The sequence below is a fragment of the Prionailurus bengalensis genome, chromosome D4, assembly GCF_016509475.1.
Source record: "Prionailurus bengalensis isolate Pbe53 chromosome D4, Fcat_Pben_1.1_paternal_pri, whole genome shotgun sequence".
In the NCBI taxonomy this organism is placed as follows: domain Eukaryota; kingdom Metazoa; phylum Chordata; class Mammalia; order Carnivora; family Felidae; genus Prionailurus; species Prionailurus bengalensis.
The window spans coordinates 7559586-7583284 of NC_057359.1; the positions used below are offsets into that span (position 1 = coordinate 7559586).

General features: G+C 46.1%; 1 protein-coding gene across 1 annotated transcript in view; it reads left to right on the forward strand.

The window, feature by feature from the left end:
* The window catches only part of GLIS3 (GLIS family zinc finger 3), a 447070-nt gene that overhangs the window by 378443 nt on the left and 44928 nt on the right, over window positions 1–23699 (forward strand). The window contains exons 7-8 of the mRNA XM_043565257.1: window positions 1145–1289; window positions 20693–20840. Coding sequence (XP_043421192.1) covers window positions 1145–1289; window positions 20693–20840 — 293 coding nt within the window. The remainder of the gene's footprint in view (window positions 1–1144; window positions 1290–20692; window positions 20841–23699) is intronic.

Consider the following 23699-nt stretch of genomic DNA (forward strand, 5'->3'; position numbering starts at 1 on the left):
TGAATTCATATGCTCTCTTTAAACCCGGAAGATGCTATTCTCAGTATATGTAACAAATATAGTTCTGTATTTTTAAGGTTTTATGTCTTTATAGAAGCAGAGGTTTGTATTTTTCCTGTAGCTAAACTTCTCGTGATTTTTCCCCATTCAAATTACACTCCCAGAATTCTTTTTCATAAAGAGATCAGATAATTTTTCACCTATTCTTTAGTCTTAGATATTTTGCCTTTATTTAAAAAAAATTTTTTTTAATGTTTATTTTTGAGAGCGAGAGACAGAGCGTGAGCATGGGAAGGGCAGAGAAAGGGAGACACAGAATTCAAAGCAGGCTCCAGGCTCTGAACTGTCAGCACAGAGCCCCACATGGGGCTCAAACTCACAAACTGTGAGATCATGACCTGAGCCGAAGTCAGAGGCTTAATCTACTGAGCCACCCAGGCATCCCTGCCTTTTTTTTTTTAAACATATAACTCTTTAGTATGTAAAGAAGTATTTTGCTATTATGATTAAATGAAGATCTAAATTGTGGTGCCTTATTTGTGTGTGTGTGTGTGTGTGTGTGTGTGTGTACATGTGCAACTGACTGTTGGGTTTTTATTGCTGCTAATGACGTTAGTTTTCCTTTGAATCGTGCTCCATAATATTTTAAAATTTAACCTACATATTTTCTTCTCGTGTAAAATCTGTAGGCACCAAATTTCAATGGGCGTTTCTCAGTTATCTCTGAGATATTTTCTTGGTCATACCTCTTTATTTTAAAAGCACCTTCCAATCTGGACCAAATATACTTGAGTCTGTATTTGTTATCACTACAAGTTCTGATAAGATACAGACCAAATAAACGGAAATATAATTGGAAGCTGGGTTCCCAGAAGGAGAAACACATCAAAGACCGAAGTCAAATCTGCCTCTAAGCTGCGTACTTTTCCGGAATCACCTGCCAGGTGTTATCAGCCCTGGAGAAGTCACCATCCTGTTGACTCTCTGTTAAGCCCAATGGCTGACCCACGGTTGTTGCCATTTAATAAATATATGTGTGCTGAATTGCATCGCATCGAACCTTAGGGCACGATGCCTTTGCAGGGAAGTGTTCCTAGGAACGGCTTTCCTTTCTCATCTGTCTTCTGTTTTCTCCTTCTCCTAGTTGCGGTCCAGCACAGAGCTACATCCCGACCTGCTCACGGATTGCCTCACCGTGCAGCCCCTGCCCTCGGCCACTTCCCCGCGAGATGCCGCTGCCGACAGTGCGGTGGGACGCTCCCCAGGGCCCGGGCCTGACCTCTATCCAGGTAACAAGGGCCGGCCGAGGCCATGGCCACTGTCCTCCCCCAGGCCCTTCCCTCTGGTTGAAGGGAATGCTCACATGAGAAAAATTCTCCTAAGATCATCTGTATTTTGCCTTATCCAGGGGCTCCACGTTGCCCCCCACCCCTGCTCCCCATCTGATTCCTGAGCTGAGCTGGCAGCAGGCTGTTTTTTCTCATAAAGAAACACAGTAAAATAATGCATTAGCTCTTTTAGTTCTGGACATCTGCCAAAAGTCCAGGGCACCCAGCTCTCCCAGGTATCTTAAATTTATTAACTTGACTCAGACCCAAAGGAAAAGTGCCCCCCCTCCCCCCGCTGTAAGCAAGTAACAGGCTGCATGTGGATTTCTTAATGGAACAGTTATTGTCATCTTTGCATTTCAAAAGGAAGCCCCAGGTCTCTAAGAAGAATTTCACATCAGTAAGCCGCCCTTTAAGAATGGTTTGTGGACCACTGGCATGGGGGGGGGGGGGGGGGGGTGGGGATGAGACGGCCCTCCCAGCCTGGCATCCTTCTGCCTGGGTTTGAATGGTAGCTGACTCCATATTTGGAAACTTTCATCTACGTAAGGAGAAATAAGAAAGGATTAATATGCAATAAGGAAGTTATTTGTTTCCGTTTACTTTGTTCGCCTGGATTTTTGTGCATTTTCCACTCTCTGTAATGATGATGTACCTGTGCAAACTAATTGGTTGCCATCCCTCACACGTGGAAAGCCCTTGCTGTCATGCTATGAATATGAAAGCGAAAGTTCCCCCAGTCCCACCTTCCAGACAATGGGGATTTTCTATTATCTGTGGATCACAAGTCCCACAGCCACCCCCATCTGATTCTGGAGCCAGGCTTTGGCAGAAAACTGGGTTTTTTTTCTTTTTAAAAGTACTCATAAGCCATAAAGAATTAAGAACTTACTGATGCATGACTGTAGGCTAGGAAAAGCCATGTTTGTAGGACTTTTTCTTAACTGGATAGTTCTCAGTTGATCCAAATTCAGGGCAAAGGGCGTTACGCAAATACTTGGAGAGGGTCCGTCATCAGGACATTCTTAATGTCGTCCCATTGTTGGTGGCCCTTTATCAGCTGCTCTGGGTACTTTCTCTTAGAGAAAACAAAGCCTCTGCTATTTGAGACCCTAGGAGATCTGAGGGGCAGACCCAGTCTTACAGACGTTTCGGCTACAGGTACATAGAAACACATGAAATACACCAGAGTACAGTGTTATCAACTCATATAAATATTTTGTGTTAGATATATACATGAGAAAGCGTGACTCGTTTTTGTTTGCACATATGTCTGTTTGATTTGCCAAATATTTGATATAGGAACATTTATTCTAGCACATTAAATTAGCAACCAGTTTATGACAGGCTACATAGCAATTCCTAGTCCCTCAGTCCATAAATCCATGACCTTCGTAAAGACCTGGGATCCCATAGTTAAGAGTGGAAGCCAACCAGAATCGATTGAAAAGCGGGCCCAACATCCACTATGGAGAGTTGATGGTAATGGGCTAGTCTCACTGCATTTAACTTGGAAATGGGTTTGGGAAGCCATGATATCTCTATCTTGGGAAAACAATAGTACCTTTGCCCTGTGTGGCATCTAGGATATGGCTCACTTTCCAAACGGAGGAGGCACGTTTGTCTTGATGTGTGTTTTGTATGTCTGGGAGTGTGGTCAAAGTTTTTTTTTTTTTTTTAAAGATTTGTGTTGAACCAGCTTCATCACTCCAGACAGATTTCCTTTTTTTTTTTTTTTTCTTCCTCCTGACACTTTTCCGTGTGTGGTCTTCAAAACGATTATGAGCTCCCAGCTTTGAGCCTCCAGCCGTGGTGGGCAAGCTTCCGTGATGGGCATAGGAACCCGAGCTGCCATAGTATCAACAGAGCGTCTTCTGTTGACTTGAATTTTCTGTGACTCTGGAGACGTTTGGACCAGGCAGGTGACCATCCGGCTTGAACTGTGTTCTTGGAATTTTGCTCCTGGAGTTAGTGCACTGCCGTGAAAGTTTATGCCCCCTCCTTCTCCCTTCATGCCTGTGTCCCTTGGGTCCTACTTTACTTCCTTTGTTCTTGCTCTTTTGAAAAATTGATGAAGTCTTCCGTTTTGCTGAATACACAGCAAACCCAGAGCAGAGCAAAGCAGGAGGGAAAACCACACAAGGAAAATGTTGAACCTCCCTGAAAAAAAGTGCTAGAAATGCACGTGCCAGGAGTGCATGTTCCTACCGGTTTCAAACCTGTACTACAGATCTGTGGAAAGAAGCCAAACAGTGAAAAATGCCAAAGGAAACTGAAGCTGTTCATCAATTTGTTTAGCGTAAACTCCTAAGTGTTAAGGGAATTTGACAAAGATAAAGACTTGGCTAAATGGTGAAAGCCCTCGGAGCCCTTCCTTTTACGTTCTGTTACACAAAGTCGAGGAAATATTTGTTTAATGATTGTTAAGCACTTACAATTCCAAGTGCTAGAAAAGCGATGTATCAGAAAAATATTTTGAGGGAAACCTGTTGAATACGTATGGTGTAGGATCAGAAGCAGTTCAGCAGTGAGCACCAGGATTTTCTAGAAGCCACAAGACTGAGGACTCGGTTTGCAGAAGTCATGATTTGGAAATGGACCTTTGTACTGGCTTAGTAAACAACCATCTGTGAGATTCCGAGAGAGGGATGGTTTGCAGAGCACTAAGAACAGGAAAGGTGGCAGTTCTCACACCTGCAAATCTTACAAGTCTCCTAACATGTTGGCTTCCCTTATTGAGACAGCGTTTCCAGAGAATGTGATTGGAAAGGATTTCCAGAAAAGGCTTTTATTTCCGTGGAAGGAAATAGCGTTCCAGGTTCAAGCAGCCAAAATATCGCTTGAGTTCACGCTGAGGACTACTTTCAATTGAGGTGTTTACTTGCCTACTATCCTGAAAATCCCGGGGTCCCTAGACCCGATCCTGAGCCCACCTGAGAGCAATCTTGTGACCTAATGGGAAGGCCGGGACAGTGATGAGCAATTCTCAAGGATGGCTCCCTCACCTCTTCTGCCCTGTTGTTCAGAAGTTCTGTGCCCTAGATATCTAGATAATGCTTCAGGCTAGCCTATAAGTTTAGGTAATTTAGCTGATAATCTGAGGGAGAAGTATTTGACAGCCAGTAGATCAAGGGGTGACTGCCACTTCCAAGGCTTAATGCCTGTGAAGAAGGTCTCGTCAGCTTCCTCGATGAACTCATGAAGCAGAGGAATGCACGAATAACGAGTCTACAGCACCATGGACAGCCTGGACCACTGCCTGCTCTTGGTTGAGAGTCTGTTCACTAACAAAGCATGCTGTATGGCGGGTGATCTGTACCATAGGTGGTCACCAAGCTTATGGCTCCTTCCAGATCGAAACTGTACTACAGATTCAATAAAACGTGGTCTTTGCCGATGGCCTGAGCCATAAAGACACCGTAGAGGCCAGTGTGGTTGAGGTGTTTGAGTCCCATGGAAATCACCCATCGAGTGAGGAACTAATGCACCTAGAACAAGGAAATATGCAAGAATGGTGGGATTTTATTGGTAACACTAATACTGAGATATAAAATGATCATGTTTTAGAACTTGCAAGTTCTTTTGAATTTTTAAAATTTTGAATGCAACGTTAGATTTTTCAGGAGGATATAGAAGTGTGATGCTCAGATATTATAGGGAATTATTGAAGGAAACATAGGCTTATTTTATGGCAGGAATTTTGAAGTCATATATTGTCATTCCCTTCCCCTCACCCTTATTATGGGGAAATGAAGCCTTCCCCGCTCACAATATCACCACATTCTGTAATAAATAGCACCATATGAAATCCATGCGGGATTTGACATACTTCATGAAATGGTTAATGTTGTATTTTAATGTAATTTTATGGTATATGTTTTAATACCTTTTCTGTATTCTTAGGTTGAATATATTTGCTATCTCAGGACAGCTTACAGAATTGCAGGGGCTAGAAATATTTTTATAGGAAAGTGCCTTGTACAGTCTGCTTCCAAAAAGTGGTTGTTAACTTAGGGACTTTATGAGAAGTTCTAAATTGACACACGAATTTCCCAATGGGTTAAACTTTACAGAATTGCAAAGATCAAATAACATGATCTATATAAAAGCAGGCATAGAGCATTATAAAAAATGCAATAGATATTGCTTGCACGATCTTCAAAAGCAGTGATTTGCTTAGAATTCACCAGAGGTGAAAAAGGGACAGAACGACTTGGACCCAGCAGTGGACAGAAGGAGGTGGACACTGGGGTTACAGAAGTGATTTAAAGGGAAACATTTGGCAGTGTCTTTTCCGCGTCTCTTCTGACATTGCCTTGAACTGCTCGTCAAACTCCTGTATTGTTCTTAACATCCCACACATCTGTGGTTTATCTACCAAGTTGGATTGGAAAATCCGTAACGGTAGGAGCAAGCCTCGCTCTTCCCCGTTGCAGGCAATGACAGCATTAACCTGTAGATTTCACCTTCCCTGGCCCTGAGCCAGTCTGTTTATGTGCATTAGGTCACCTGGAAGACGCGTGAAAATACAGATTTCTGAGCCCCACCCCCAGAATTTCTGTTTCAGTAGCTCTGAGCTAGTCCCAAGAATCTGAATTTCTGCTGGGGATTTTTAACAAACTCTCAGGCGACACTGGGTCCTGCTTGTCCAGGAACAACGCTTCAAAAGCTATTGCTCTGGATCATGAAATGTGGGAGTGTTATAGCAGAATATAATCTCAGTTTTGACTGGTGGGAGTTACAATAAGAATTGCCCATCATTAACTAAATGGAGAGAACCTTTCACAGTGTCTAGATAGTTAGTATACCAAATTACCACGAGGTACAGTTGGAAATATCTTACAGTCTTATATATCAGTTATATGTCAGTAAAGGTGAAACTTTAAAAAATAATAATCTTAAAATTTACGCATGAAAACCATGTGATGGAAATCTGTCCACAAAAGACAGTTTAACATATAGGTGATATGCCATATATTTGCAATGATAAATAGAATAATGCTTCTCTGGAACTTATGATTAAATACTTACAAAGATAATACAACTGAATCAAATAGTGAAAAAAAATTGCCCCATAGTATACATTTCTGTTTCTCATTAAGGAAAATCTATCAGTGGATATTAAGCTCGTCTCCCCCCACCCCCACCACTGTTACAACGGCATTACTCATATTTTGATTAAGAGTGAGATCTTGTAACTGCTCAACTGAAGAAAATTAAAATTCTGATTCCCAGCCAGCACAGGGCACATTTGTATGTATGCAGGCTAATGTTAATGACTTTATATGTTTGCAAGCTGCTTAATTTGGTGCTTCCGTTTTCCATATCCACTTACTCCCTTGTATTGATGTTAGTTTTTCACGCAAGATTAAGCTGAATTATTCAGTTTTATAATACGTACAGGTTTTTGCTGTAAAATTATTTTGTGTGGATGAGCAAAAATAATTCCACACCTCGTGGGGGAAAGGAAAGTCATGACGCTGGGTTGGTTGTGGCTTTATCCCCATTGAACAAAGTCTTGGTTGTCTTTATACTACTGTTTCTTCTTTTCTCATTCCATGTTATTTTGCTGGCATTCAAATGGGTGTGAGAAGGAAAGGTTGTGTTTACTTCGAAGTGTACCCACAAATAGGTCTTAGGAGACGGATGCAGAGGGCAAGACGGAGAATTCAGGATAGAATTCCTGGAATGAGGAACTCATTAGCTTTGCAGTGAGGAAGGCTTGGGCCCAACTTCCGGGTCTGAAGTCCTGACCTTCTGCTTCAACTGAACCTTCCGAGGAAAGAGAGGAACGGGTAGACCTGTCTCTTTCCCGTGAAGAATAAAGAAAAAAGGAAAGCGGGCCTTTTCCGGGTGCTTGTAGTCACAGTGAGAGTTCATTTCTTTACACTTGTCTTAGCCCTGAAAATAAATGTGAATAGCATAAAACTCAAAAGTGAAGGACATTACTGAATCAGCTTGGACATTATTTGCCATGATTTACTGTTAACAAAAGAAGAAAACATCTTGCAGGCACTGCATAAAGAGAGTAGTTGTGGAAACGCCTCGTTCCAGGTGACCAACAGCCGTGTCTCGGAAGGCTGGCTCTTATTGTATCTTCCTTAATACTGTCAGAGAATGATCTGCCCCACTCAGGCGCCCTGGCCATGACTCACACCGTCAAGGCCGCCTTAACAGCCCGCCTTGACTTCTCAGAAGTTTCAGCTTCCTCCTTAGCCTCTTAACTCCGTTTTCCCACTACATTTCAAGGCTGTGCTAGCTTCATTCACGCTCATGACGCCATTTCTAGTGGCTGCCTCGGCCTCAACCTCTTCCAACTCCAGCCCAGGTCTCCGTGAAGTTAGCTGCTCCCGTCTTGGCTTCTGCTCTGTCCAGCAGCTCTGTTAACGCCCACTCACACCCTCAGAAGTCGAGTTTTACAGTCTTCCCTGCAACCTTTCCCTGGGGATTCCATGAAAGTCCTGCTTCTGCCTTTGGGGAGGGGCTGTTGGTTCACTATTCAAGGGAAAAGGGGAAAGGCTGTCGTCAGCACGCATAAGAGCTTGCTCCTCAGACTGGCCCACAGGGATGCTTGTCACATTTTTCTGAGACAGGGATGCACCTCATGAAAAATGTCATGTGTCAGCTGCCCCTGAAGACGTTCTGATTGGTAAGGTAGCGATCTAAGGCCCATAGTTCTGAAGTACTAAGGCAGTTTGGGGTCATATTTATCTGTACAAATGTAAGGATGGGCAATATTGAGTATCTATTCTTTTTTCTTTTTAAAGTTTATTTATTTCTTTTGAGAGATAGAGTGCGATCAGGGGTTGGGGCCGAGAGAGAGAGGGAGAGAGAGAGAGAGAGAGAGAGCATCCCGAGCAGGCTTGATGCTATCAGCGCAGAGCCTGATGCGGGGCTCGAACTCATGAACCATGAGATCATGACCTGAGATGAAATCAGGAATCAAACGCTTAACCAACTAAGCCACCCAGGCACCCCTAGTATCTCTTTTCTTAAGTCATATCATTGGCCACATTTTTTTGTTTGTTTGTTTGTTTGGTTGGGTTTTTTTAAATTTTTTTTTCAACGTTTATTTATTTTTGGGACAGAGAGAGACAGAGCATGAACAGGGGAGGGGCAGAGAGAGAGGGAGACACAGAATCGGAAACAGGCTCCAGGCTCTGAGCCATCAGCCCAGAGCCCGACGCGGGGATCGAACTCACGGACCGCGAGATCGTGACCTGGCTTAAGTCGGACCACCCAGGCGCCCCACGTTTTTTTTTTTTTTTTAATAATACCTCTGACCATCTATGTAGTCAATCTATGCTCAAATAGAACACTTACAAGTGGCATGTTACTTGTCCAATTCAAATTTATTTCTCTCTTCCTGAGGTCAGTTGATGGATTAAATGACAGAGCTCTTGTAATAGTACTTAGCACATGGCACGTGTTCAGCGTCTATTAGTAATTTTTGTTGTTGCTTTTATCCAGATCCGAGGACAATATATGTTACAGTTCTGTCAAGCAGATAGGGAAAAGGTGCCAGAAATTACCCGTCAGTCCCATTTAAGAAACAGGGAAAATATGGAAGCCTGAACAGATTGGGAATTTGATCGGCATATTGAGTAGATGAAAAGAAAACTGAAATATGGTTCTTCATATTTTTATTTGTTCGGTACTTCACATAACATTTTATGAGTTAAGGAAATGCACTGTAGGTCTCTAAAGAAAAACAAATTGGAATCAGAAGCCCATCACTTGGGCGGCAGTGCCTCTGAAATCACACTGTCAAAATTGTGTCTTGATAAGTATTGATTGTTTTAATTCAAACGTAGTATGTTTTCTGTTTGTGTTTGTGTTTTAGAGGTAGTGTGGTCTGGCAGGAAGAACGTGGAGCTGGATGTGAGCTCCAATCCTGGCTCTCCACTCTGGGGAGGTTACTTCTCTTCTCTAAATCGGTGGTAAGAATAGTGGCTCCCTAGGACTGAAACAGGCATTAAGGGAGAATGCACGTAAGAGTTCGGTATGCTCTCTGTAGCTGGCATATGTTCCTTTCTCTTTTCCGTCCTCTTTGCTTAAACACTTAGAGAATGACCCCTAGACTGAGCCCATGTCTGTGATGGAGACCAGAACCCCTCCTCTCCATTCCTCTTAGTCCTGGGTACCACCACGTGAAGTTCAGAAATCGCTGTCCTAAGATAAAGTGTTCCTTTTGAGAAGAATTCAAGTCAAGATGAGGACTTAGAACTCCCATATTTTGAGACGTGTTTTCAGATCTTTTTAATTTTTTTTAACGTTTGTTTATTTTGGAGGGACAGAGACAGAGCACAAGTGGGGAAGGGGCAGAGAGAGAGGGAGACACAGAATCCAAAACGGGCCCCAGGCCCTGAGCTGTCAGCACAGAGCCCGAGGTGGGGCTCGAACTCATGAGCCGTGAGATCATGACCTGAGCCGAAGTCAGACGCTTAACCAACTGAGCCACCCAGGCACCCCTGACTTAGACTTCTTTGGTGGTTGTTGCTATGAAGAGTGGAAGTACGCACTGGCTGGTCATACAGAGCCCCAGGGCGCTGGGTTGAGAAGCAAACTTACTCAGCAGTGGGTTGGTGAGGGTGGGGTAGATGGCAGAAGGAAGAAGCAGGATTGATGGCCTCAATCAGTGCAGTTTTACACCATCATTGTGTCAGCCTTGCTGAGGCATAGCCTTGGTCCTTCCTGATCCTGTTTTGTAAATAGACTCTCCAGGCCGTGCAATTTATCTCAAAATAGACCCTAAGGTGTCTAGAAAACTATTCTTGACTATTTGCTTCCCTCAAATTTGGTTTCCATATTTCAAAAATAGTTCCACAGTCTTTTCATGATGGTTCTTAGGAGTTAGCATGCAACAGATAATTTATTATACCACGGGCCATATATGGCCCGCCTGCCTCCTGTTTTTGCATGGCCTGAGAGCTAAGGATGTTTTTAAGGTTTTTAAATGTAAAATGTAAAAAAGACTCTTGGCTCTTAGGTGAGAATAGTTGCTCACAGAATTGAGGACATTGCCTGTTGCTAGCAGTGCCTGCAATATTTAGTCTCTGGCCCTTTACACAACAGGTTTGCCAAATTCTGCTTTCCACTTATATCTGGGACCTTCGTCAATGACTGACTGAAATCAAAGAAGCTTGTGGCTTCCATATGTCTGATCACATTTTGTCTTAAAAGTCTGCCAGTACACATAGGTTTTTTGATCACCATAGTATTTTCGATTTAGCAAATACCTGAGTAGTCTTCCAGCCCCTGGGTTTGCAGAGATTCGCGTAAGACCCAATATTTAAAACAGGTCACACAGCAGAGCTCTTTCATTCGATGGGACCCATACCACCTGTGCTGCCTGTTACCCAGCGCTCCTGTCCTCCCCCAGATAGTCTGCGGAAGCCCAAAGGTAGGGGCTCCGCAATGGAGTTACTACCGTTAAAGTCTTCCCATTGTGAGCAGCTATCTGCAGAGACAACGTTGGGCCATGGTGGGAATTAAGCCCTCAGTAACGTGGCCACCGCTTAGGAAGAAGCTGCCAGAAGACAGGTAGGACTCAGTTCTGGTTATGGTGAGCCCAGGGCTGACAAGGATATCACAGAGAGTTGTCACAGTTAAATTCTACTAAGGTCTGTTTTTCCTAAAAAGAGAAGAGGCTTAAACCCTCAAATATCAAGGAGCGTGTTTTCTAAGATTTGGGCCTCTTGTAGACTTACACATTAATGCCCAGGAGAAAAGGAAAATTTTGAAAGATTAAGCTTAGGAAGCATGCTTACTTCCTCAAAATACACTTTCTAACTAACAATAAGGATGCTTGAAATTCATATAACCCGACACTGAACACTCCATTCAACAGGTAGGGAAAAGCTTTTAAGTTCCTTAAGAAAGGTTATGAATGGGCATAATTCCTGGTAACATGTCAATGACTTATCAGAGTCTGTCTACACTGAGAGTAATCTAGGAGGTAATACTGGGCACCTGAAGGAGAAGTGAGAAAATCGTCCACTTTGTGGGCAAAGTATAGAAAAGGAGGAAAGGGGGTTCTTTGGCTTCTCTGGAGTCCTAACAAAACCATATTCCTCTTCTGTGCATTTTTGCCCAGGGCCAGTGGTCATTGCAAACCGTGGTTCCTAAATTCCCCAGAAGGGCTGTTGTGACTCCATTTTACCGAGCGGTCTCTTGGGAGAGCTCAGGGTTGGTAAATAGCCCTTGAGTTGGCTAGAAGAAAATTGTGTTACAAATTGGATTGGCTGTATGTGCTCCGTATCTGTTTCCAAGAAGCCTTCTCTGTGAAATGATTTTAGAAACCGCATGGAAGTGGAGTGGGCGGGGTTGTCTTGGTAGCATCTAAAAGGGAGGAGACCTCTTTTGGGGTCAACAAGGTACAGGTAGGAGGCAACTTAGGGATAAGTAATGAGGAGCTAGAGAACCAAGTATTTTTTTTTACTAACATGGGTTTTTGTGGCCAAATCAGACTTTATTCCAAAAACGGAGATGGGGGACATTCCCGTAAGAGCTTCCAGGAATGGTTCTCCATACCTGCTCCATCTTTCTCCTTTCTGACTGCTCTCCTCCTCTCTTCAAAACGGGGGATGACATAACACATAGTGGCAGTACCGAATTTCTCCCAGGGTACTCCTTGTTCACATTATCTTCCTGACTTGCTGTGTAACTGACTCTCTGTGAGTGAGTAAGTGGGTTGGGAGGTGAAGGGAAGGACGATAAGGTATGAGATTTGAGGTTGGATAAGTCCTTCATTGTCTGGAAAGACCCAAGAGGGGCTGCCTGAAATGTTGGTCCCAGAGAAGTTGAGAGAGGTGCCAGAAAATGCCATTTCACTTGCAACAAAACGGCTTTGTTCTGAAAGGCACATGTTTCAGGAGCTTTTCCGACACGCAGTTAATTACACCTGGTATTTCAGGACGTTTGATGGTAACCTTTGGCATCTGCCTGGATGACTTCAGCCATTATCTTCTGGTTGTATCGCAGTGTCTTCCAGAAGGGCATGTAAGCATAAGTCCTCTTCCAAATACTAATAACCTCTTCCCTGGCTGTAAATCCAGCTGCATGATGTGGAAATGTAATTGGGCAGCCTGCACAGAAGTTTGGAGCTCATGTGGGAATATCTATTTGTAAGAGAACCTGAATATTCATGTAACTGTCCAGACATCAATAAATTCTCATTTTACCTTATTTATTTCTGCTCCCCAGTGAACAGCAGCGCTCTTAAGCTCAAAGTTAATAGGCATGTTCTTCAGAGATGTACCCTCTCTTACCTTAATGGAACGTCTTTCTAACACATTTGTTCATCGGTTGCCAGGTAGCTCTCCCATCAGGTGACACGAGTGTGTTTTCTTTGTCTTAGTGCACAGGTGACAGTTACCATTGTTTGCCATCAATTAGCTTGGGGTAGCATGTCAAGGATGTACGGATGGTGTCATTTTAGTCTGACAGCCACCTGAGCCGGTTGAGAAAGGATTGTTTCATTATCCTCTTATCAGTACTGCTGGATAATGATACTCCACACTGCAAAGAGGGAGGGGAGAGAAAAGACAGGCAAGAAAGAATAGATTTTTAGGGATTGGCAATATTAAAATTATTCATGCCTCCAGGAGGAGAGAAAGATTACAGAGATGGCTGCGTGAACCCATAAGAAGCTCTGCTTTCCTAATGCGGCTGGAATGTGGAAGGAAGCCGCTCGCCCGCCCCCGGGGAGGGTGTCGGGGAGGGAGAATGCCCAGCAAAGCGGGGAGGGGAGAGAAAAAGGCCCCCGCTAGCCATGGGCCACACAGGCAAGGAGCCACCGCGGCATCTCTGCCGTTTTCCAGCTGACAGGCCCTTTTCCTTGCTGGAAAATTCTCCCTGGTTCGTGAACTCGGGTCATGAGAGCAATTAAATCGTTCCATGGCGAAATGCGAACAACCACAGAAGGTATGGGGGCCCAGGTTTTCACTGTTGGGGAGCGAAGCTCCAGTCACCCCCAGCGGTAGTGGCTTTCTCCAGAAAGACTGAAGGGAAGTGTTTTTCGAATCCTGAAAATTAACCACGGCCGCGTCTTTATGCGCTTGGAGAAACAAATAAAAAGCACTGGAAATGTAAAAATACTTGCAGATACACTAAGCTTCAGAGAGGGCTGGTTGTGTTGACATTCTAGTAACAGCCCGTTCTCACTCCTTAACGAAGCGAAGAGCAGTCATGCATGAAAATGACTTTGTTGTCTTTAAACTGAACCGCATTAGGGGTTGTAACTCACAGGTGTGCCTTACCCCCTGTACAATAAAGGACAACATTTTAACCCTGTGGGGGTTCTTCTGCAGACCCCGAAGACTTTACAGCACTTGCGATAGAAAAATTGAACAGAAAACGCTTATTAGTAGAAAGCATGATGTATGTACACTCTTTTGTGTTTTCAAATGACTCAAGGCCACAGTTTATATGCATCTTTAAATAAGAGGCCACACCGGATTGGAGATTTACCATTTGCGGGCCACCACACGCCTTTGTCCCCCCCCCCCCCCTCCACCAGCCTATTGATAAGAATCATTATAATAAAGATAACCAAAGAATAACGACAGTGGTTTATTGGGTAGTTAAACACAGTCCAGGCACTGTGCTAAGTGTTTTTAGTCATACTGTGACATAGTCTCCTTATTTAAGATGAAGAAACTGAGCTGAGCTTGAGTGACTTGCCCAAGACCCATTGCTAGGAATTGGTAAAGCTTAGATTCAAAGCCGAGTCCGTCTGACTCCCGCTGTGCCCGCTTTGTTCTCTTAAGAACCACTCTGATACTGTCTGTCTTGAGTGCCCAGCTTCTAGGGAGGCCAAAGGAGTTAACATTTCCATTACAGTTCAACAGTTTCCTCAATCCTTCCCAGGCTCAAATTTCTTCTGGGGGATGTGGGGGCATGGATGGGGGAGGCAGACACAGGGTTGACCTCAGCATTCCCATTCGTATGGGAATCGAATTCTTTTTTTTTTTTTTAATGTTTATTTATTTTTGAGACAGAGAGAGACAGAGCATGAATGGGGGAGGGTCAGAGAGAGGGAGACACAGGATCCGAAACAGCCTCCGGGCTCTGAGCGGTCAGCACAGAGCCCGACACGGGGCTCAAACTCACCGACCACAAGATCATGACCTGAGCCGAAGTTGGCCGCTTGACCGACTGAGCCACCCAGGCGCCCCTCGAATTCTTTTTTAATATCTCTGTGAAAGCCAACTCAGCCTGGTTTCATTGCTTAGCGGAGCCCTCTGTGCTCGGACCTGGAAATACTGCTGTGGAGATGGGTGGTGAGCCCACACCTCCTCCAGGGCACCGGCTACCAAGCATTAACTGTCACGTCTCAGGGTTACGGCGTCACTCAAGCACTCACTGTAAGCGAGTTCACAGCCGGTGGGTGACACCGGTTCCCCCTTTCCTACGAGAGTAGGCCCGCTACAGAGAACAACGCAGTGGCTTTTTAAGCAAGCGCAAATGACTCCAAATGCACATTTACCGCAAGAGCTCAGACTCAACGGATCTGCACGGCAAATCCGCTTTTGTGCGTGACTGACGGAGGTGGTGGCCTCTCAGCCTACCACGCTGTGGCCACTTGTGGGAACAGGTGCATGTATCTCATTGCTCACGAATAACCCCTCCCTGCCCGCCTTCGTTCCCACCAGTAGATCAATACGCCCCTGACAGGCATCTGAAATCTTTATTTGGGAAAAAGCACATTTCCTACCAGCTGTTTGTTTTCCAAACCAAATAATTTACTTAACTTGTCACCTCCGTTAATTTTCAGAGCTGGAAAATTTCTCTCGGCCGTGCTGAGGTCACTCCGGTGCTCTCAGCATGGGCGGAAGCAGAAGAGGGAGGATCCCTCTTGCGTTGTAACCAGCATTTTGGTGGCTGAAGCCGGCCGGGTGCGTTGTGCGTGGGAGGGAAGAACGCCTAGTGACTCCAGTCTTTGCAAATGGGGTGCGCGGGAGTTCTGAGACAGGATCAACACTCTTAGGCATGTGATCTGAGATCTGTGTTCCTAGGTTTGAATTCAGCCCCGTGACCTAGACCGGGTACCCTAGTCAGGAACCCAGTAAGGCCTCAAGTTCCTCATCAGTAAACCAGGGAGGGGTTTGCAAAGTACTCAGTAAATGTTAACTTGGCTCTGAGGTGTAGGGCAGCGGGATGACGAAACGCAGCTGAGATGTGGTCTGGCACCTAATACTCCAAGTGCACTCCCCAGATCAGCCTCAGCAGGCACTCTGGGAGTTTGGTCGAGGTTCAGAACCTCAGCCCTCCCTGCATCCAAGACCTGGTGAATCTGAATCGACATTCGACCCTGGATGAATGGTTTGTAAGGTGAAGCTTGAAAAGTAGGGCTCTGACCGCCCACAAGGCTTCGAACAGGACTGTGCCCTCCAGTCGGCTATTTTCAATACACCTCAGCCCGACAAGGGAGGTCTTCCTCCCTGCCCTCTAAAATGACGAAAACATAGTCACCAACCAAGGCCCATGGTAGCCTTCTGTGGCATTGGGAAAAGGGCCTGAGATAAGTTGGCCTCATTTCGGGAACACTCCTTGCCTGCCTCCTTTCGCACATGACAGCTAACGTATCCCCGAGGGTGCCCTGTCCGTACCCATAGAGATACAGATTAATTGTTTTCATGTGGATGGAGAGAGGGCTGTTGATTAACCCAGATTAACCTGAGCTAGTTAGAGGCTCTAGCCTAGAATGCCCTGCTCCCAGTAGCTGGTGAGATCGCATCTGGGGACCACACGTGTCAACCCGTGCTGCTCTGTTAGCACGCTAAAGCCCAACTGAGTTACTTACCTGCGCCCCCCTCTACAGGAGACAGGTGGGGAGACTTCAGTCAGCTCTGCTCCAGAGAGAAAGCCCAGAGGAGCAGGGAGGCTAGCTCCTGGGTCCTCCTCTGAGGGCAGAGCTCACAGACTTCATCTCAACACCAGGCTTTTATTTCCTCGGGGACTCCACCATCTCTTAATCACAAAAGCAATAAGAATTTCCAATATGTTCCTCCGCCATGCCTAATCACCTCTTCCGGCTGTCAGTCACCAGCGTGTCTGGAGAGTCCCCTAAAAGCTCTCTTCCAGCCTTGAAAGCAGCACTAACCCCCATGGTGACACGGGGCAATGAAGGCCACCCCCGTGGGCAGCCTGCGTGCACCAGCTGATTGGATCACAGCAATTTTGTTAATATTGCTCTAGATTCTAGAGGGATCACTTCCCTTCCTTACACTCTGATCGATAGTTGTGTGCCCCATTGGCTGAGTTCGAAAAATCATTTTGAGTGTGTATGGAAGGAAATGTTTCCTTTTGTAAACAACCTTACTATTGCGCTGTCACCTGGAGATTTTCTTCTGGAGGTTAAAAAGTCACTTGGCAAAACATTATGTGTGAAGTCAGCAGATATTCAGCTTCAAACATTAAGAGAGACCAGCACCTGCCTCGGGTGGAGTAGGGGCTGGAAAATTGGGAAGGGAGGGAGGGAGGGAGGAAGGAAGGGAGGGAGAGAGGGAGAGAGGAAGGAAGGGAGGGAGAGAGGAAGGAAGGCAGGAGGAAGGGAGGGAGGAATGAATGAAGGAGGGAAGGAGGAATGAACGAAGGAGGAAGGAGGGAAGGAAGAAAGGAAGAAGGAAGGAGGGAAGGAAGGAAGGAAGGAAGGAAGGAAGGAAGGAAGGAAGGAAGGAAGTTCTTAGACTATGCTAATATAGAAGCCTGGACATATGACCGACAGAGCTGGAAATTCCTAGAAGTCAGTATAAGTAGGAGAGATACTACCTGTGCCACAGTGGCGATTACTGAGAAATATAGATCTCTGGTAGAGGCCAAGGGCAATCCTACCAAAGTGACAGTTATCTCATTCCAGAGTTTTGTCCATTTTATCAGAAGGGTGCGTGACATGGGGCTGGGTGAATGTTGGTAAGCCATGTTGTTTGTACTTCCTCTAAGTCTGTGGTCATTACAGTGGTCACGGGAAGCATCCACAAGCAGCAGTCTTGCCCGGGACTACACACAAAGGGCTCTGTGTAGACACTGGACTAGAAGCTTCTACTAGGTTCCCTACCTCACCGGGAGAGATTTTGTCCCGTACTTCTCATCCCATCTGTTAGGCAACGGAGACAAGTCACAGGCTTCCGTTTGCTCACAGGGGATTTCTTACAACCAACATAAGAAACTGTTCTGTATACTTTATAAATTCAGACTTCAAATCGAACCCTAAAGCACCCCTCTTTGTTATTCTCGTGGGGTCCCCAGCCAAAGGGTCCCTGCCTGTCTCAGTGCCATTCACCAGGGTTAGCAGCAGAAGAAAGGGCTATCGATATGTGTTTGGCTGCTGGCCGGTCAACACAGCCTCCTCACAGCAGGAGGGCAGGTTTCTGAGTCTTCTGCCCTGTCTCGTGGACCTCTCACGCCCCACCACATAGCCTCTCCACCACTTAGTCCTACCGGCAGATGCTGCTGTGGAAACCGTTTGCACCAGGTAGAACTTAGAAGCACCTCCCCTCAACTGTACCCTGTGTCTCTGGCCTTCTGCCCACAGGCTTCTCGGATGCCCTGCTCTTGGGTATCTGGGAGAGCTTTAGCCACTCTGGAATACGTGCCTACTTGGAGATACGAGACAAGCCACACCCGAGAGCAGTCTATGACCAGCGATCAACAGGATTGGGCGGGTACATGTTTCTTTCTGTTCCTGTCCTGCTCCTTGAGCCCAAGAAGGACTCCATTGACATTGAGTTTGTGTTCGTATCTGTTTAGTCAAACAAGCATGAATGGTACTGTTGGAGATAGCTGGCCTCAAGGCCACCTTGTTCCCTAGTCTGTCCCAGGACCTGGCTCAGTGCGGCCACACATACATACTCCATACGTACCTGTGGAACGATTGGCTGCGGAGAGAGGAATCAGAGGAACATAGGCAACTGCATTCAGAGCAAAAGTATTAAGATAGGTAGAGGATATTATAGTCAAAAGCACAGTGGCACAAGTTGCTGTGGTATATTTGAGGCCGGGCCAGTTGTCTGATTTGGCCGGAGCATAGGGCACATCATGGGACCGAAGGGAAGACAGCGCATTAAAGCGCTTTGCACACCACTTGATGATCTCTCCTAGCGGCTCTCAGCATTTGGGTAGCACTGATGTATAGAGACCTCTTCCCCTCGCTTAACTGCAGCCTCCTCAAGGTTAGGGACCCACATATAGTAGAATGGCTAGCATGTAGTAGGCACGTAGGAAAAAATAATGGTTGGAGGATGGACGGGTGGATAGACGGATGGATGGAGGAATGGCGAGACGGTTGGTCCTGGCTATTAGTTGAAGGAGAGGCCCTAACCGGACCTAACTTTTGGTGTGGGGCAGGCTGCAAACCATACTGAATTTCCCAACCTCTTTGATTGCAGCTAATGCAAAAATGTAGCTGATTCGGCTGACGTAGACCTCCGGGAAGCACCACATTTTTCTGTTTGCCGTAGAGTAGAGCATAGAGTGTGCGCACCAAGAGACCCTGTTGCCCATGGGGTTGGAAGCAGCAGGGGCCCTGCTTCCCTTGTGAGGAACACATACATACAGGAACACCTCCAGGGGATCGTAAGCGGTGGGCGCGTTCAGCAACTCCAGCAGAATAAATAGGAGAGCTCATGTTTCTACGCTAAGGCAGGAAAAAAATTAGCTGTGCTTCCACAGTGTCTCTGTGACCTCTTATTATTCCATTAGTTTTTGGAATAGTATATAAAACACCAAGCTCCGTGCTGACAAACACCAGCATTGAAACCGTTGCCACAGTCACTCCAAACAGCCTTCTCCCCTGGGTAAAATTATTATTTGGAATACAAGCAGAATTGTGGTTGCCCGAGTGAGCTGAGCACAAATGAGAGTAGTGATTCATAAGGTGACTCTAGCGAGTTTGCAAACGTGCAACTTTTCTGGAGGCTGACGCACCGTGAGTGCCTTTTTGAGCTACTAAGCACTTTCTAGTCTCACCACCTCTTCAGACTTGGGGGGCTGTGGAGGCAGCAGTTTTCTGAGGACAAGAGTTAACCTGACACAGTGCTGACTTTCCAGAAATAAACCCTTCCCATCAGATCACACCCTTGTCAGTAGCTTTTGAGCAGGAAGATGGTAATTCTGCTTCTTCACATGTTCCTTTAAGTGCTTGAACTCTCGTTCCGTTGGGTTAAGCTTTGGGGGGCGGGGTCATCTGGGGTATTAATTCTAACATGAAGAGGCTGGAGAAAAGTGGTCCTGGTCTAAAAGTATCGCTCCCTGAACTTTTAAACCCTCAAATCTCTTTGATTATGTGGCTGCTGCTTCTTAATCCTGAACCTGATTTCTTTTATTATTTTTTTTTTTAGATCCATTTATTCTTTGACATCAGTGGAGTAAGTTCAAAAAGAGCAGAGATGGGTAGAAAGCTCAGCATCGCTTTGTATAGAGAAGGAAGTTGAAGAGAGTCAGAGTAATGATACTGGGTTGATTGCAGCATAATGAGATGTCTGCTGCGTAGGTCCCAGACACTGAGAGCCTCTCTGATAGCGATAGACTCTGAAAGTGACAAGCCCCGTCTCTTTTGTGACATTGTACCAATTAGCTGATCTAAACGGGCACGTATTTAAGTCTGAGGTCATGTACACTTCTCAGAGGCTAGGCTGCCCCTATGAATGAGGCCGCAACTCAGTCTCTGTGTCGTAATAGGGCAACAGTGGGGGGGAAAGCCGGAGCTGTGTCTGAGGCCCCTTTTCGTGTTTTGTGGTGCCGGGCATGGGCTCATCACTGGTGGGGACCAAGTGTGTCCATCCACCACACCATCAGGGAAATGCCCGGGGTCAGTCAGTCTCTGGGGTTAAGAGGGTGGCAGATCCTGCCCTGGGGCTACGACCAGGACAAGATATTCTATTACCCCTGATTCAGCAGGGACACAAGAGAGAGCCAGGCTGACCCACAGAGGCTCGCGGCAGCCTTGAGAAGAGGCAGAAGGCCTGTGTCCTGCCCCTTGTGGGTCAGCACACCAAGTGTTCTGTCCCCTGTCGTCCCCTGTGACTGAAAAGTGCTTGTACAGCGACCTTGTTGCAGATGCAGACATTACAGGATCGACCGACTTTATGGTGCCCGCACTGGGAGCTGGCGGGAGGGCAGGGCACCGCTCAGGAGGTGAACCATGAACTTCAGGGCAGTTGCTCATGCGCTCCCCGGGCAGCAGGAAGGGCTCACCCGCCGGGGAGCCTGTTCCACCATGAAAACAGAAGCCGTGTAGATCCAGTGAGCCAGGAACTGTCCCCTTAACGCCACCGAGAGGAGAGCAGGCCCCTAAAACACACTCGCGGTCAGCCTTTGGGGTTAAACACGCGCCGTCTGATGCTTGTTCTCCTTGATTGCAGCCTCCGTCTTCTCCAGCAGTCACTCGAGCCGAAGCGGAGCCCCGCACACTGTCGGTCACCCTTCTCCGGGACACAGCGTGCAGGGGAGCCCCCACCACCCCGCCCCCCAGCTACCCCCGCTCGCGGCCGTGGACGCGGGAGCCGACAGGTAAGGCCAGCCGGCTCTCTTCTAGTAGGTGTCGCCGCTGAAGTCCGCCGCGCGGAGAGCGCCGTGACAGTTGCTGAATTTTGTTGATCATCCATCGGTGGTGGGTTGAGTCCTCCAGAGGGGACATGTCAAGAGTACACGTGCAAAAAGCACGTGGACCAAATAGCTCATTACCTGTCGTCTTTTCCGTGGGGGGAAAAATGAGAAGGCACTGAAGTGTCCGATGCTGGGAAAACGCATCCGAATTTCCGCCTCTCACACTGTCCTCAGTCTGTTTCGGGGGCTCCTCTTTAAGGCAGTGTCCCCACAGGCTGGAAAGCCTTCCAGGTGCAAGACGGTGCCTTGAGCCCGTAGATCGGTGACAGCTTTGAGAGTATAGGGTTAAAGGGCACAGGATTTTATGCGGGCGACCAGAAAAGGGCTTTTTACCGAAGATTCTGCGTTGATGCCATCCTCATAAAGAGTTTTGGGGACAGTTTTTAAAATCTTGATATTTCGGTCCGTCTGTGGACCTTCGAACCCGCCAGTGGCGTGGACAGCACACGGTTCCTCTTGTTTTCCTCTCCACGTGTCAGCAGGCTCGAATTGACCTACGTAGGGGTTACTCCCAGACATCCACGGTAAAAAAAAGTTCTTTTGGGGACCCCGGTGCTGCGGTCATAGGCATTTGGGGGACTAATAATGGGTTGGTTGAATAGGCAGCGGGAGCAAAGGTCTTCAATCTTGGAAGTCTGGAATTTCACCAGCGATCTGTGGTTTCGTTGGTGTTGGCCTTGTCTATGAGTTTTTAGATGTGTGTTTAATAATAAATGGGCTTTAGGGTTGGGGTTTTAGGCGGCTGTGTCTAGTAGTTAGAAATATAGATCGGAAGATGTTAGACTTCTTTTCATTGTTCTGCATATGTGGTCAAGTGCAAACAGCTCCAAGCCTCCTCCTCCAGGCTCTATCAGCAGAACAGTACAAATGGTCACCAGCTCTTAAGTTCCTGGATACTGGGGACATGTAGTCCTGCCAGTTTTCTGATGTATTGCTGAAGGTTGAGATGAGCTTATCCATTGCAGCATTTTATTAAGTTTCCAGTTGTTGTTTTTCTTAATTTACTATTTTTTTTATTTTGAGAGAGAGAGAGAGAGAGAGAGAGAACACATGAGCAGGGGAGGGACAAAGGGAGAAAGAGAGAATCCCAAGCAGGCTGCATACTCAGTACTGAGCCCAACACGGGACTTGATCCCACTACCACGAGATCATGATGTGAGCTGAAACCAAGAGTCGGGCACTTAACCAACCAAAGCCACCAGGCGCCCTTCCAGTTGGGTTTTAAATGATGTAAGCCATGGACTTCTCATCATCTCATTTCCTCCTGCCTGGTTGAGAATCTTAACTCCACAAGGTAGCACAGCTGAGAAGCCCATCTCTCGGGACCTCGTCTCCTTCGTCCCATCTTCTTATGAATACTCATGATGACTCTTTACAGGAATACAAGAGAAAAGCAATCTGTGTATCTTCTTCTTGTACACAGCCTAAAAAGAGTATATGTAGAAAAATATCTTCGCCATTATTGGAGTTAACAACAACCACCCAAACACCTGATGTTGGAAAGCCCAGCTCCAACGAAGGCTGTTGGAATGTGTTCCGTAGGTGCTCCTGCCGCTTGGCTTTGTTTGTTTTTAATATTTTATCTTGTTGCATAATTTTAATTTTTTTCAGTTCCCTCCTTTGAAAGCTGGTAACATATAAAAAACTGCCAGAATAGTACGGGTGAGCACCCATACGCCCTGCATCCATATTTACCCACTGTGAATATTTTTCCATCTTCTGTTTCTGTCTCTCTGTCTTATCTCTTTCTCTTTTTGCTTCCAGAGATCCTTTGTTTGTTTGCTTGCCTGTTGTTTCAGAAACCCTCCGAGAGATTGTTGTGAATATCATTGAGCTTTAACCCTAATTACTTCGGGAAAGCTCTCCTAAGAAGGACATTTCTCCTGCATAATCACAATGTAATTATCACACTCCGGAAAGTTAACATCAATACAGCATTATCTAACATGCAGTCAATATGAAATTTCCTCGATTGTGTAAATAACGTTCTTTCTAGCTGGATTTTTTTTTTCTTTCCTTTCATCTTTTTTTTTTTCTGATCCAGGATTTAGTAAGATCACAATTCTCATTTTTTTTTGTCCTCTTGAATCTAATGAAGTTCCTCACCTTTTAGAAAGTTACCATCATCATCATCATCATCATCATTGTGCTTCATGACATTAGCAATTTATGAAGAGCTCAGCACATCTGTTTTGCAGAATGTTCCAGACTTGAGACTTCCCTGCTCTTTTCCTCCTCTACAGGCACCTTCCTCATCAGGACCACCTCTTAGGGAATGCAGTGTCCCTTCACTCTTTCGAGCCATGGGGAGTTAAGATGAAATGGACCAAAGCATGTGACAGAGTCATGTGACATGGTGTGAAGACAGGCAACCTTGGCATCGCTGAGATTGAGGTTTAGAAGCCGGAGGGTGTTGTTAAGTAACGACAGTAGTTGACGAGGTAGACCAGCGTGCGAGGGAGGAGGGAGAGGAAGGAGAAGGACACGACGGTCCTTTATATGGCTGAGGGATGAAGCCTTCTCACGTCTGTGGCTTTGCCATGCTGCTGTGTCCTTCCCACCAGATGTGTGCCCATTCCTTTGCCAACCCAACTGGACTGGGCAAGTGTATGAAAGGTTATCTCTTCCGATCGGGTTTTGGAGAGGAGGATAATGTGAAATAGCCCTGAATTATGCCCTGTGTTTGCATTAGTGTGCAGCATAAAAACACGAAGAGGAAATGTGCTTACCTTCCGCTTCTGGTTTATGTATCTTTGCCTCTGT